A 14,123-nucleotide genomic window follows, 5' to 3' on the forward strand; every position below is an offset into this window, starting at 1 on the left:
ATTACAGTACAGGAATTATTTTGTTCTAGAAGTTTTTATTTTTCTTTTGAGGACAGCTTAAACACGATTTCACCTGTTCCCCACAGCAGCACAGCCTGTCCCTTGTCCCCCATGTCACCTGCTGGGGCTGCTGACAGAGCAGAGTTGGCAAAGGCGGGCACTGACCCGTCCCACAGCCGCTGTTGGTGTGTCGCCACCACACCGATGGTGTGTCGTGGCTCTGGCTGGTGCAGCTGTAGGTGAGCTCCGCAGGTTACAGACACAGCTGAGAACAGGCTCAAGCACTTTCAGTTACACTTCTCAGGGCAGAATATCTGCTACCTAAGGTTCACAATTTAAGTTCCACAACACAGAGTTCCAAAAAAAAAAAGCCAAACCAAACTACAAACAGAGGAGTGGTGCTTTAACAGCTGAAGGTTTATGATAAGTTTGACAATGTACAATTTCCAAATTCCGTTTCCCTGACCAGAAGCATTTGTGGCAAAACGTTAAGCGGTTTCCTAACGCCGCAGATTAAACCAGGACTGTGCACCCGTCACAGCAATCGTCAGCCTAAAGCCACACTCCTCCCCAGTAGCCATGGCGTGCCTCAGGATTTCCTGCACAACCACTAAAGTCCTCGGGTCCTTGACTAGGGACTCTGTAGCAAGCATTTCCACATGTGCACGCCCATCTTCTCGCTCAGGGCTGGCCCTCACACTCACTTCAAGGTGGACAAACCCAGAACTAGTTTTAGCTTCAGCACAGGATACATCTCCACTTGCATTAAATACATTTATTGCAAACGTCTTTACACAAAAATAGGTTCTCTCTAGGCCATTCACATGCAACTTAAAGGCAAGAAGCGACTACCTACAACAATACAGATGTCACGTTTGCCACACTTGGTAAGATTATTACATCTTAGAGCTGCTCGTCCGTGCACAACAGCTCCGTCAGAGGTGTCTGCACGGGGCTCAGGAGCCAGAGGTGTTGTTGCTTCCAAAGCGCTGATTGACGCTGTGCAGCAAGTGCTTGGGGAGGCAGTTCCAGGAACTGGCCAGCATCTCCTTAAAGCAGATGACTGCTTCCAGGCACAGCCTTGGGGAGAGGGAAACACAGCCAGCGTTAGCCTGGGCTGGAACCAGGGCTGCGGGGTCAGCTCGTTCTTTACAGCTAGTCAGTGAGGGCTTGTTCGCACCCTCAGTGCCGAGTGAATCACAGAATCATCGAATCATTAAGGCTGGAGAAGACCTCAAGGATCACGAAGTCCAACCATCAACCCAACACCACCCAACCCACTAACCCATGTCCCCAAGCACCACATCGACAAGTTTCTTGACCCCCTCCAGGGATGGTGACTCCACCACTGACTGCCCTGGGCAGCCTGTTCCAATGCCTGAGCACTCTTGCAGTAAAGACATTTTTTCTAATATCCAGCCTAAACCTCCCCTGGTGCAACTTGAGGCCGTTTCTGACAGAAATACTGCTCTTTCCTGTCCTAACTGGCTGCTCTTTCAGCATTCTTTAGGGGGAGAAATGTTCTCCACTATTTTAGGAACGTAAGAAACAGGTCTGGCGGCAACCCTGCACTACTTGCCTTAGATGGAGGCTCGACAGTTCAATGTTGGAAATGTTGCTTTCTTACCTTACGAGAGATCTGGGTTGTAGAGAAAACACAAGTATTTCGTTACTGTGAGCCTGCGGAGGGGGGTGGAGAGAGAGAGAGAGAGGGAAGCAGTTTGGTTATGTGGGTTCATGTTATCACAGCAGGAGCCTGGAGAGGAAGGCAAACGGCACAGCTCTGGGGGCTGGCGAGGCTGACGGGGGGAGCAGCGTGGACTTCAGGTAAATGGCAACGGCAGCAGACGAGCCAAACGCAGGATTGCTCACCAAATCCTACCCCAGGGGAGGTTACGGGCGCTCGGGGAACTACAGCTACCACCTCATCCAAACAGCCGGAGGGGACAGGGTGCCCGAAGGGGCCAGGCTCAGACGCTGTCCTGGTGCCGTCAGAGAGAGGAGTGGGCTGGGGCGAGCCCCGGCCTGGCCTGGGCAACGGCAGCAGACGAGCCAAACGCAGGATTGCTCACCAAATCCTACCCCAGGGGAGGTTACGGGCGCTCGGGGAACTACAGCTACCACCTCATCCAAACAGCCGGAGGGGACAGGGTGCCCGAAGGGGCCAGGCTCAGACGCTGTCCTGGTGCCGTCAGAGAGAGGAGTGGGCTGGGGCGAGCCCCGGCCTGGCCTGGCAGCTACAGCCAGCACCAGTCCCAGCTCCGACCGTCCAAAACCCAGACAGCCTTTCGAGCCAACTGGTTTTTACAGACCTCGGGATGGGCTGAAGCCCCCCACTCCATTCAGCCTGACCCCCCCAGGACTCCCTGTAGGCATTGCAGTGAAGAATTGCTTCTGAGAAGCACAGGGCGAAGCTAAAGAAGTCGCTGGGAGATAACAGGCTCCAAGCGAAACACACGTGTGAGGGAAAGCAAGTCACAGTTTGTTTAAATAATGAATAATGGCCTGCTTTCTAGAAAAGCAGCAAAATATTTCGCCTTCAGGCTTTGTTTATGCACCTTTGTCAGTCCTCACAAGATCACGCTGCTGACTACAAGCATTTCATGTTTGCTGGACTGAGAAGAAACCACGGCTCCTGCAGGAAGGGCCGGGCTGGACAGGAAGGTAAAAGCTCAAAATAAACTCACAGCTTTAGAATGGGCAAGTAAGTTGTTGGCACAGCCCCCAAAGACGATCACCTCTCCCTCTTCGCTTGCACAAGCGGTATGCCACAACCTAGAAACAGAAGTCAGCACTGCATTAAACCAAAAAAACAAACCCACCCAATAATGCATGTTTAGGATTTGTACTGAAAGTTCACACGTGCAAGTTTGCCCTTCCACCAGTACATTTTGGATGTGACTAATTCAACAGTTTATGTTCAGAGAAAGAGAACTGGTCAGCACACCACGGGCTGGGGAAGGAATCCCGGTGGGAGCAGGGCTGCAGCGCTGCGAGGCTCAGTGCCACGGAGCTGTGAGGCTCAGCACCACGCTGCCCGCAAGCGCAGGGATGTGTAAAACCCTTGGTGCTGTTATGATCTGCTCACATAAACTTTATTTTAATGTCCCACTTGAGTCAAAAGACTGAACGAACACAGCCAGTCAGATTTTATATTGCTCTCCCAAGACTCAGGGAATTGTTACTGCCCCAGGAGAACAGAGCCCTCCTCGTCCCCACCAGCAGCAAGAGCAACAGAAAGGGGGCAGGCCAGGAAGCGTCGCTGCTTTAACTCGTTTAACCTCGGATCAGAACACTTCCCCAGCCAGTAACTCACAGGACCCGAGTGTTTTCAATGCCATGTACATGCATCAAAGTACTTCTGATGCTTTTAAATTGCAGGTCATCGTCTCTAATTTACTCAGCAGTAAGACAAAAATGGCCTGGGTGCGGGCAGGATTAGCCACCAGCGAGGATGCTCTAAACAGTGACATCTGCCTGCGTCCAGTTTGCTGGCAGAGCAAGAACACGCAGGTTCCAGTTAGCTCGTGTGCCGGCAGTCACAGCTCAGGGGCCGCTGCAGCCCAGAGATCAAACTCCAAATTCCCCCGTTTCCTATCGTTTAACAATCACCAAGCTCTACGCTGCCTCCAGCACCAGTCCTACAGGATATTCACCTTGCATTTTGTGCGTACAATCAATAAACCTGCACTTCTGGGGTAGAAGCTGGCATTAGGATTCTATTTTGTTAAGAAAAACGAGTGCTGTAAAGAAGAACGCGTGTCCTCTCTTTGGCAGCCAACATGAAATGCTTCCTCACTCTTTTTTAAGAAGTTTCTAGGAAAGTGTCTTCCGTACCTTGGTTTTTCAGAGTAGTTATGCTCAAACTGTATCCACTCATTCTTGCTGATACAATAAATCCAAGCATCACCTGAAAACAAGCAAAGCCACCAATCCAAACAGTATTCTGTTCATTTTTTCACATTTTCTACAAAAAAACCCCGTGTAACACAGGGTGTTAAGTACTTTAAGAAAAACCTTATGAAATATTGGGCTACCTGCTTGAAAACAGGTGTTTGATAGAAGCTCACAGGAGCAAGGTCAGAAGGGAAAGATGGAGAACTGTGAGGCTCTTACTAATTGCAATTTGCGTTAGGTACGTCCCTAGAGCAGATTAATTTCTGCAAATAATATGCCTCAACACACCCCGTGACTCCTGCTCTGTGAAATCTGCCGTTGACCATAAGGAGTTGGATCACAAGTGCACAGAAGGAATTTAGAAAGAATTTCGGATGACTAGGCAATAATTCAAGCTTCCCTGCACAACCGCTTAAGCACGCAGACACCACAAAATCCTTTCGGAATGACTTACTTAATGGCTGCTTGTCCGTGGTGAATCCTCCAAAGAGAAAGAGGTGATCTGAGGAAATGGGTGTTAAGGAATGCCACGATCGGCCAACTGGGCAAATGCCTTGGGCGATTCTGTATGTCAACAAAAGCACCATAAATTACACCCGTACTAAAAGAAAATATTGCTGCTCTTCTCTGCTCTGATTATTTTCAGATATTTGAATGATGCAGCTTCATGCTGTGCATAGCTCATGAGAGCAAGTTTAATTTCTTTAGACACGGTAAAAGAATTTTACTCGTCTCGATACTTAAAAAAACCTGACAAGAGTCAGGAACTGATCAGAAGGTTCACTTCCACCTGAGTTTGTGTAACTGCTGGAGTTTACCAAGTTTCACTAGAACGATTAGAAGCGAATAAAAATGGCATCTTCATATGGCTTTACAAACAAAAGAACTCGAGTTTTAGTACCTACATTTCACTCCACTCCCACGTGTCCAAGTTCAGATAGTAAAGATCGTTCATTCTGGACTCCTACAACAAAGCAGACCATGGCTGAAATACTCCCTTTAGGTTTCAGGAGCACACCATTAGGCTGGGCTGGGGCTTACTCTGTATCTGCCACCGAACACGAAGCCTCTGTTCCCAACCGTAGCACAGGCGTGAGCTGCTCGCGGTGACGGAGTTTTACCCTGGGAAAAGAAAATGTGCAATAAGAAGGTGATACATTAACAACAGAAAGAAAATGCTATTTCAGCAGAAACCTGCTGGAGATGAAGCGAAGAGGAGCTGGGCTCCATGCGCATCACACACATGAAGCAGCACGGCTACGGCCACACCAGGCACGCTGGGAGCCGTGGGGCAGCAGCAGACACAGTGGGACAGCGCCGGGCTCCTCTCAGGCCTCCCAGGAGAGCTCACCTGGGGGTCCTGCTCAAGGCAAGCAAAGTCTCACAGTTCCACAAATCAGCCACCTGAGGAGATGAAAGGCTGAACTGAAGTCAGATTTAAGGCCAAGAAGGAACAGAGAGAGAAAAAACATCCAGTAAGTCATTCTGTGTGAAGAAACTTGCTTTTTTTGGTGGATGGAAGATGAAAAAACTCATTAAAAATGGGATTTCCACCCCCTCTTTAACTGTCAAGATATAAATGTTGCTTTTAGAAGAGGGTGCAGACAGTCCCAGAAGACCTCAGATTGTAAATGAGACAATGACACAATAAATCATTGAACAGTATTTTTCTTGAGTTACTTCTGAAATACTGAAGATCTGTATGTAGTAAGACAAAGCAATTCTCTGGTAATCTGAATAAGGAAATACTTATCTTAGATTTAATTTCCCCCAATTCTGTACCAGTATCACTCCATTTGCCTGTTCCTGAATACTTCTGGGACACTTCAAACGGTGGATTTTTGCAATTAGGGAGTGTTTAGTTTTGTTTTGACCACAATTCAGCACCCAGGTGAAACGTACCAACCCTCACATTACAGTGAGGGCGACAGGAAACCATACATTTCAACTTCCTGAGCTCCCCAGGAGCACAATGCCACTGAAGCATGAAAGAAAGCAAGTCAACAGGAAAAAAGATGAAGAAAGACAGCTCAAAAGAAAAGGCAAGTTTCCTGGTCTTGCAGAGGAGAGAGGACCTATCAGTGGTTTAAAGTCAGTTTAAATGGCCTCACGAATGCTACTGAATAGGCAGCAGGTAATTTTTATTTTGAGGGGACGCTTTCAAGGCTACTTCTACCAGGGGTTTCGAACACCTAACAGTCTTTCCCCTGCAAGGATGTTGTAAGACTGCAAACACAAGCTAATGACACCTCACAGAGTCAGTGAGGAGAGAAATTAACAGTCACACTGCGCTGGCAAGAGAGCAAGGTACAGGGAATTAAAACAGCTCGCTCAGGAAGCACAGGAAGGGAAGAGAGCTCTGGTCATACCGCCCTGAGCTTCAGCGCCTGGCCAGGTTTGGATCAGACAGACCCATGTCCCAGGAGGGAAGCCAGAAGAGCAGAAAGCAGCAGTGCTGCAGACACAGTGCTTCCCGCCAGCCACAGCCAGAGCGAGCGGCCTGTGATTCATCCACGGAGAAAACAAACTCAGCGAGCACCACTGAGACAAGATCAGCTCCACATGATTCATTTGTGAGCCCCAGTCTCACGACCCCGCAGGGGATTTCTCACATCCTCCTGCTAGCTAGCACGAGCTAGCTCTTCCATCTTTTCTAACTCCCGACATGTAAACAAGGCTGCAGGGTGGAGGAGGAAAGTAGAAAAATTTATTTGGGGTGAATGTCAATGCTTCTTGCTTGCAAAGTTAACCACATCTTCTAAAATAATGCCAGGGAGATCCAGGAGGCCATTTTATCAGCACACAGTTCTAACTTGGCACAAATTAAAGTCGTGAACCCAAGCCTAGCAGGGCCATGCTTATTTTCATAGGATGCTACAAGAGTTATGGCACACAGGGCACATATTTCTTAAGAGCTGTACCTTAAAACAACTGACATAAGGTTAATAATTACCGTAGTTATAGGCTGGCTCCAAGTAAAAGTTTCAGTGTCCAGCACGTGCACGTGGTCATTCCACCCTCTAGGAAGACCTGAATTCTTTAAAAATATTACATAAGCAACAAGTTTTAATAAGCACTCATTAAATATTAAAGTTTAAATAGAAGTTACTTCCAGGTTTACTTACCCAAAAAGAGGTTTCATCAAATTCAAAAGTTCCCCGTTGTTTCCCTTCAGGAAAATAACCATAGCCGCCAAAAAATATTAGCCTGAAACAAAACACACATCAAGATCTGTTAGAAATGCTATCGCGTCTGTTGCTACAAATTAAAGTTCTGTAAAGGCTGTGCTCAAACACAAGACAGAAAAACCAGGGAAGCTCCTTTGGCTTCACTACTTTCGATACCTCTACAACACAAGTTTCCCAGGTATGGGGCCAGGGCCCTGTTTCTTGCCTAATCAACCCTGCCACCCACGTGAAATTGCTCTCAAGCTCTTTCCCAGGCCTCAGGCTTCCAAGCTTTGCTCTGGTTCCAAATGTGTGCTGCCTGGTCGCTGTGCTTGAGCCTTTGCTATAGGAGCTCCCACAAAGCGGCTACAGATGTTTATTCCTGCATTTTATTTCAAAGCCCGAAGAACAGTTACTATGAGCAGTCACTCATCTGTTATTACTGTTCTTTTTGTTTGGTTTTTTGTTTGTTTTTTGGGGTTTTCAAAAATGTAATTTACCTTTAAGTTTTATGTTTGGGTTTTAGCACTTAATAGAAACTAGTTGCATGGTTTTGCCAGAAATTTTTATTGAATTACAAGTATTTTATTGAATTATAAGTAACAGAAAACAATCTACACCACCTAACGAAACACCCACAACTCCAGTCTTGCAGATTTACATCTAAAGCGATCATGCCAAGTATCACAACACTAAGCTTCCTCTCCATGTCAAGAACTGAAAACTATCACCACGAGCAATTTCCTGAGTCTGTGCAGCAAATCCCAGAACAGTGAGCTTTCCCTCCATGTAATGGACCAAGCAGGACAGCCACCTGCAGTGTTACACACCAAAATCACCATACGTGGCTCACACACAAGGACATACGGCAACGCTGATTTCCTCTGCCTCAGCAGAGCCAGAGATGATACAGTCAAGACCAACTGTGCTAACAGGCAGCAGATGCCCATGCTGTCCACGTATGGTTTTGCAGGTGACAGCTTAAACCCTACCCTGGCGTGACAAGACAGTAGGAACCTGTCACCCTTGCCGGTTGTGACCAAAGGAACTAGAGGCCCCTGACCGTCACCGCCAACTCACGTCAGACCTCCTCAGCCCCTGGCATCACCATGCCAGGCGCCTGGCCCCGAGCCCTGCTCTGCGGGGATCAGCCTTTCCAGCTCCTCCTGCAAGGGGACAATTCCAGCCATGTGAGATGTCACCTGTGCCAGAGCGTTTTGGAGTTCTGTTGGGACACCAGGAACCCTCTGAGAAACCAGCCCTGGGTGGATGCTCCAAGAAGAGAGCCAGAAATCCCCCACCTTCCCTGAGATAACTCACCTCCACCCCCAACCTCCTGAGCAGCTGGGATACAGCAAGCTCGCGGAAGCAGGAAACTACCCACGGACACCAGGGGCTTTCCTCAGCCTATCCCAGAGTGCCAGAAGGCTGGAACAATCTCATCGCACAGCTGCCTGCTCCGGGGACTAGCACCACTTCCACGGAACTGGGAGGAGGGTGCAAGGCAACCGCAATGTTTTGCCCGTCAACTCATCTGGCTTCATCACCTTCTTGTCTTCCTCATCTTTTCCAAGGTTTGCAGTGCCAGAAGCCCTGCCGGCATCTCTGGGACACTATCCCAACACATTAAATCAGATAACATCAACAGCAGCTCATCCAACACATTCCTCGTTCTGTGCAACCAGCACACAACACACCGAATCAAGCATGTGCATCGCTGAAAAAGCCACACTCATTTTTAACATTAAAATGGCTTCCTGCTCTCCAACTACCAAAGAAACACAAGCTGCCCCACGAGATGTGGCCAAAAGACTGCATTTTGTGTGACGGGGGAATACCAGAACAGCCTTCTGTGAAGAATCATTCCAGATGCAATCTCCAAGAGGAATGACGCTGACAGAAGTAAACACGATGTTGGGTTTTTAAGCGACATACCGAGAACGCACCGTGGAAGATTTGCCTGCAATGAGCCCACATTTTGGGCTGGGACTCACACAGATACTTTGCAGATTACATATACCCACACTGGGAGTGAGGTTTTTTTGCTTATCAACAGTTAAAGGATGGAGCAGTTTTAAAACTCTGGCTGGGGAAGAAATCCAGCATCCTCCTGAAGCACTATGTGCTGCAGGCAAGAAGTCCTTGGGCAGCTCTTGTTCAAACAAAAAGACACAACAATGACAGGACTAAGGGTGATTAAAAGCAAACACACACGCGCAATAGCTGGGCTGACTTTGGTGCTGGAGCCTTACTTGTTTTTGTAAACCCAAACGCCAAGCTTGTCCTTTGATGAAGGGGGTACCCCCTGACACTCTACTCTGACCCACTGCAGCACTTTGTCCGTGGATCTGGAATTTAACATGTAGAACTGTAGAAAATAAAAAGATTTTTTTTACCCAAACAGTTAGCTTAAAGCTTAAGTCTGACTGATGCTAAAATATTAACTTTTAGTTAGCAGGTATTGGAACAGAAAGAAATTAAAAAGCTATTTTTCCTAGAGCACTGACAATGTTTGGAACAAAACATGGAGCCAAAGATCCTTCTCTTTCTGCAGACTCAAGCCCCAAACACTTTTTACAAAAGTAACAGGACTATGGACATTAATTTTACCATCCAAAATCCGACACGGGATACAACGAACGTGTGTACAAAGCAGCAATTGTTGTACAATTAAAAAAATAATCTAGTTTTAAAAAAAAGTGGTTTTTTAAGGTATTATGCCTTCTCTGCATGTTACATCATTTCACGTAGAGAAAAATAGCTGCTACATGTATATAAACTAACTGAAATTTAAGAATACCACAGCAGGAAGGAAACAAATCACACCTTACAAATGGAGTTTGTTTCAGATTGTTTGCAAGCATTGCACCAAGGTATTTTCAGTTTATATTTAAGAGCAAGGCCAAAAAATACTTCAACCACAATTCCAGAACATCAGAAAATATTATCAGAGACTCCAGAGCAGAATAACATTTCAAACAACTACAGAGCAGTTACAAATCACCTCCTGATATTATTTCAGCCAACTCTGGAAATTCCCATCTTTCAAAAGAAGCCAAGTCAAAAGCACCACTGCAATACCATTCATAGGGTGAATTGCACAAGAACAACTGCAAACAAAATAAATAACAGGTCATGGTGTTTCTTCAGCGGTATATCAGAGTACAATACTCATGTGAAATGATACAGAGATGATGGCCGACCTGTTTTACAAACATTGCGTTATCTGACCTGTTGCAGAGAAATTAATACACTGATAAAAGTCAGCCAGCTTATCACCCGCATGGAAAGAACCAATCCAAAGAGTAAGCACCAAATTTTGTTGGTCGAGCACAAAAAGAACACAGCTTCAGTTAGTTCACATCTGGGGAAGCTGCTGACAGGATAAGAAAGCTGGTTATCTGCTTCCAAGAACTAGAGATTTAGTCAGCAGATGAAAATGTTATTCTGCAGAAGCCACAGAGGACACAATGACTGGGTACACGTTCAGCATCCCCTGTTAGGCTCTGAAACAAGATCCAACCTGTCCAGTCATTCAGAAGAAAACGTTTCTGTGATTTATTAAGACTGCACATTTCTTGCTTCAGACAGATTTTAATTAACTGAAAAGGCCACCTCTAGTTTATAAATAACAGGAACAAAACTAATGAGGAGAAACGTATTTGTGAGGAGGGGTTTTTCTTTAAATGACTAACCTTGTTTGTATTGCCACGGGCATGATGTCCTCCGAAGAGGTACACCACTCTGTCTACACACACGGCACAGCTTCCAGACATGGAAGGTGGAACATCTCCCTCTGTTTTACTCTTCTTCCTAGAAACACAGTTTAAAATATTTTATCTGATAAAAATGAACAATAACGATTTTATCTGGAGTGGAATTTTAGAACACCACCAGGATCTTTTTAGTTACACCAGGTCACTGTGGACCATTCGGTTACGAGTTCTTCATGCCTTTGCAGGTTTAACAATTTACAACATTAACCTGGTATGACAGAGGCGGATGAGGAAAAGACAATTTAATTAACACATGTTTTGCAGGGGAGGAATCTCATCAGCCCAGTTCAGGAGTTTGGGATGCCTTCCACGTTCAAAATCCCCAGGAAGATCCTCAGGCAAAGAGGACGCACCTGTCTAAACTGGAGGTTTCTATTTTGCTACCGGATTTTTCATGTTTGTAAACATTATAACCACAAAGATGAGCTTCCAGCCCCTGTCCAAGGCTCTCCCCAACCACAATGAGCACTGGAAGCACTGCTGGAACTGCACTTGCTGCAAAGCGTGGATGGGACCTGGCTTCGCAGTGCCAGGCCCTAGCTAGCTACAGGATCAGAGCACTGGATTCCCTTTTCTTGCTGTCTCTCTGTTCACAGACCCCCAGCATGCTTTCCATACCAGTTCAAGAATTTATCTTTTTTTTCCCTCCCAAAACAACAATTGAGTTAATTATTTACGGTACCATCTTCCAGTTTCCATGTTGTAGATCCATATTTCATCTCTAGGCAGATAGAAGTCATAAAATCCCCTAACTTGGGCATTCTGCAGAATAGATCAGAAAAGAAAAAGCAACATTAGAAGGATGCTTGACAGATTGAATTAGTCTCCTGGGAATGTTTACACCCCCTCAGAGAGCTAATCACGGAACAGAAAACAGCAGGATCAGTGCCTGCCGCACTCCCGTACCTCTCACCTGCACAGCAGCCCTTGGAGAGCAGGTATTAGCCTATTTTAGCTTCTGCTGGGGATGAGACAGGCTCCCAGCAGAGCCAGAGACTGGGGTAAATGGAAGTTAAACCTCCTTTTCATAGCCCAAGCAGGATATCTAGGGTGCATAAATAAATCAAAATTTCCTTTTCAGTTCCCCCACCCCCTGCATGACACCACCAGAACAATACACCGAAGTTGTGTCTTGAGCTACTAATTTATTTCCTGCGTTCACTGACAATTCATCTTCACTCCTATCGAAGCTGTAAAACAACTTGGTTCCGCTTGCAGTACACGCACACCCCAGTGTGATAAATAACCAACCGGTGATCATTAACACACAATATATAGTTGTGCTGATAACGCTGTAAATAAAAGCACCATCTTGCGTGGTGTGCATTTCAAATCAGACAGTATTTCCTTCTCTTCCGACAGACACGTGACTTGACAAAGGCAAACAGCACCCTGCATCCCACAAAAGCGGTCTGTTTGCCAAGATCCGCATTTAACGCTCACAATTTCAGTATTTCAAAACTCTGAAATGTCACATTCTAATTTGATAACTGGAGTTTTTATTTTCTGGGGGAGGGATAATTTTACAAAGTCACTCCCAAACTAATGAGATGTAATTACCAGCACCACGGGTGGCAGAAAGCTTACTTAACGAGGAGAACAGCGTACCTTATAGCCTCCCCACACGTACATGCAGCGCCCATCAGTGACTGCCACGTGCCCGCTGCGCTCAGCAGGACTGTCGTTCTCCAGCTGCTCAAAGCTGTCCTCAGCTGGAGCCGGGAGCTCTTCATCTGCCTGCAGGTCCTCGTTATCATCGGCCATTTCAATACAGTGCTACGTGCACAGAATAACACACAGTATGGAGCTTTGAAAACCATCAGTGGAAAAAAAAAATAGAGAAACTACAGACTGGTGTTTCTTTCACAACGATGTTTCAGTGGAAAAAGCTATACCACCAGTCAGGAAAGTTTCAGATGGTGATTCCTCAGTTGTGTGTCACTTATAATGGTTTCAGTTGCCAATTTAAGCCAAGGTCTCCATCTTCTTTTTTTTTAAAATCACATTTATCTATAAACACATTAATTGACAACCAGAAAAACAACCCACAACGGAACAAATATGAAAGCTTTGCCTACAGTATGGTTCTCACAAAAGCAAAAACTTCTGCAGCCTTTCAGGCACAGTCCCTTTGGGCTGCCTAAGCCAAGTCTCCCACACACAAACCTTCCCACAGCTGTTAAATGCAGAACACATTACCTGTGCCAAAAAGCCCAACAGCACAAAGCCCCTTGCCCCAAATTATGCCAGCATTCAGAAGGCCAAAACCCAGAGCGTCCTGGAAAGAGAACAGCTACGTGCAGCCAGCCTGTGGCTCCTGCGCACTGCACAGCTTAGGGGCAAAAGCAACTTCCACACCAGGGCTTTGGTACGCGGGGAGCCCCGGGGCCACGCTGTCACTGGGGTCACTGGTAATTCAAAGCCCCAGCTATGGGAGGAATCGAGCCAGGAGCAGACGCTGAGGTCAGCCCTGCCAGGCCATCCTGGAAGCCACCTGCACGCTCTGCCTCAGCCTGTAATGGAAGAGGAAGACCCCTGAAAAGCCCAAATCACCTTCTGTTTATGAGCCATTCCCACATCCCCTTCTGCTTTTAGCTTTCCTGCAGCTATGAGCTGAAACTGTCACCACCCAAAGATTTTCGGACACAGATTGAAAGGTCAGGGACGTTGGACAGTGCAAGCCATGGTTTTGTGCAACCAGGCAAAGCAAAGGAAGCGAAAAGGACTTTAAGGAGGTTATCAAACCCTGCGCTCACACAAAACCCTCCACAGCTACATCACTCCCCACAGATTGTTGTTTAAATTGAATTGCTCCAACGATGGAGACACTACACCACCTTCTGTAGTTTATTTCTGAGCTTTAATTATGCTTTAAATTAGAAATCCTTACTCACGCCTCAATGAAATCCACCTGCTTCAAGTTACCCAGATTTTTACTGACCTTTCCCCAGTGACCAGCATTTTTTAATTTTTTTTTTTTAACAACCTAAGACACACTGGGCAATCTCTGTCCCCCTCCGGTAATATTTTGGTCCCGCTCTGAAACACTTCCCACAGTTTATCGCAATCCCCAATTCCCTAGGGCTCACGACACCCCGACCCACCAGACGCGCTCTCCTCCTGTGTTGCGACAGGCCCAGTAAATTTCATCTGTCGGGACATACCCACACGACACGACTCAACCAGTGCATGCTGAGCACCGGGCCAGCACCGCACCCACCAGACCCCTCAGCAACCCCCGGCCCTCCCCGCTTCTGTCAGGGCTCGATCCCCCCACAGCTCC

General features: G+C 46.7%; 1 protein-coding gene across 1 annotated transcript; it reads right to left on the reverse strand.

Annotated features, from left to right (window-relative positions):
• Positions 1–760: 760 nt before the first annotated feature.
• Positions 761–12,760, reverse strand: KLHDC2 (kelch domain containing 2). The gene is made up of 13 exons (XM_010078179.1): positions 12,449–12,760; positions 11,523–11,602; positions 10,760–10,877; positions 9,317–9,432; positions 7,023–7,104; positions 6,851–6,934; positions 4,939–5,019; positions 4,803–4,861; positions 4,352–4,461; positions 3,838–3,910; positions 2,688–2,775; positions 1,628–1,680; positions 761–1,080 (listed from the first exon to the last, which is right to left on the reverse strand). The coding sequence occupies exons 1-13, from the start codon at positions 12,602–12,604 to the stop codon at positions 957–959; spliced, it is 1,224 nt and encodes a 407-aa protein (XP_010076481.1). The 5' UTR covers positions 12,605–12,760; the 3' UTR covers positions 761–956.
• Positions 12,761–14,123: the final 1,363 nt, after the last annotated feature.

The sequence above is a fragment of the Pterocles gutturalis genome, unplaced genomic scaffold, assembly GCF_000699245.1.
Source record: "Pterocles gutturalis isolate BGI_N339 unplaced genomic scaffold, ASM69924v1 scaffold34818, whole genome shotgun sequence".
In the NCBI taxonomy this organism is placed as follows: Eukaryota; Metazoa; Chordata; class Aves; order Pterocliformes; family Pteroclidae; genus Pterocles; species Pterocles gutturalis.

Excerpts from the sequence above, each read along its gene's own strand:
- KLHDC2 (XM_010078179.1), bottom strand. The coding sequence starts at position 12,604 with ATGGCCGATGATAACGAGGACCTGCAGGCAGATGAAGAGCTCCCGGCT. Across the intron at positions 7,105-9,316 it reads GTTTGGGTTTACAAAAACAA|GCTAATATTTTTTGGCGGCT; the intron begins GTAAGGCTCCAG and ends GTTTTGTTTCAG. Across the intron at positions 4,862-4,938 it reads TGTTCGGTGGCAGATACAGA|GAGTCCAGAATGAACGATCT; the intron begins GTAAGCCCCAGC and ends GCTTTGTTGTAG.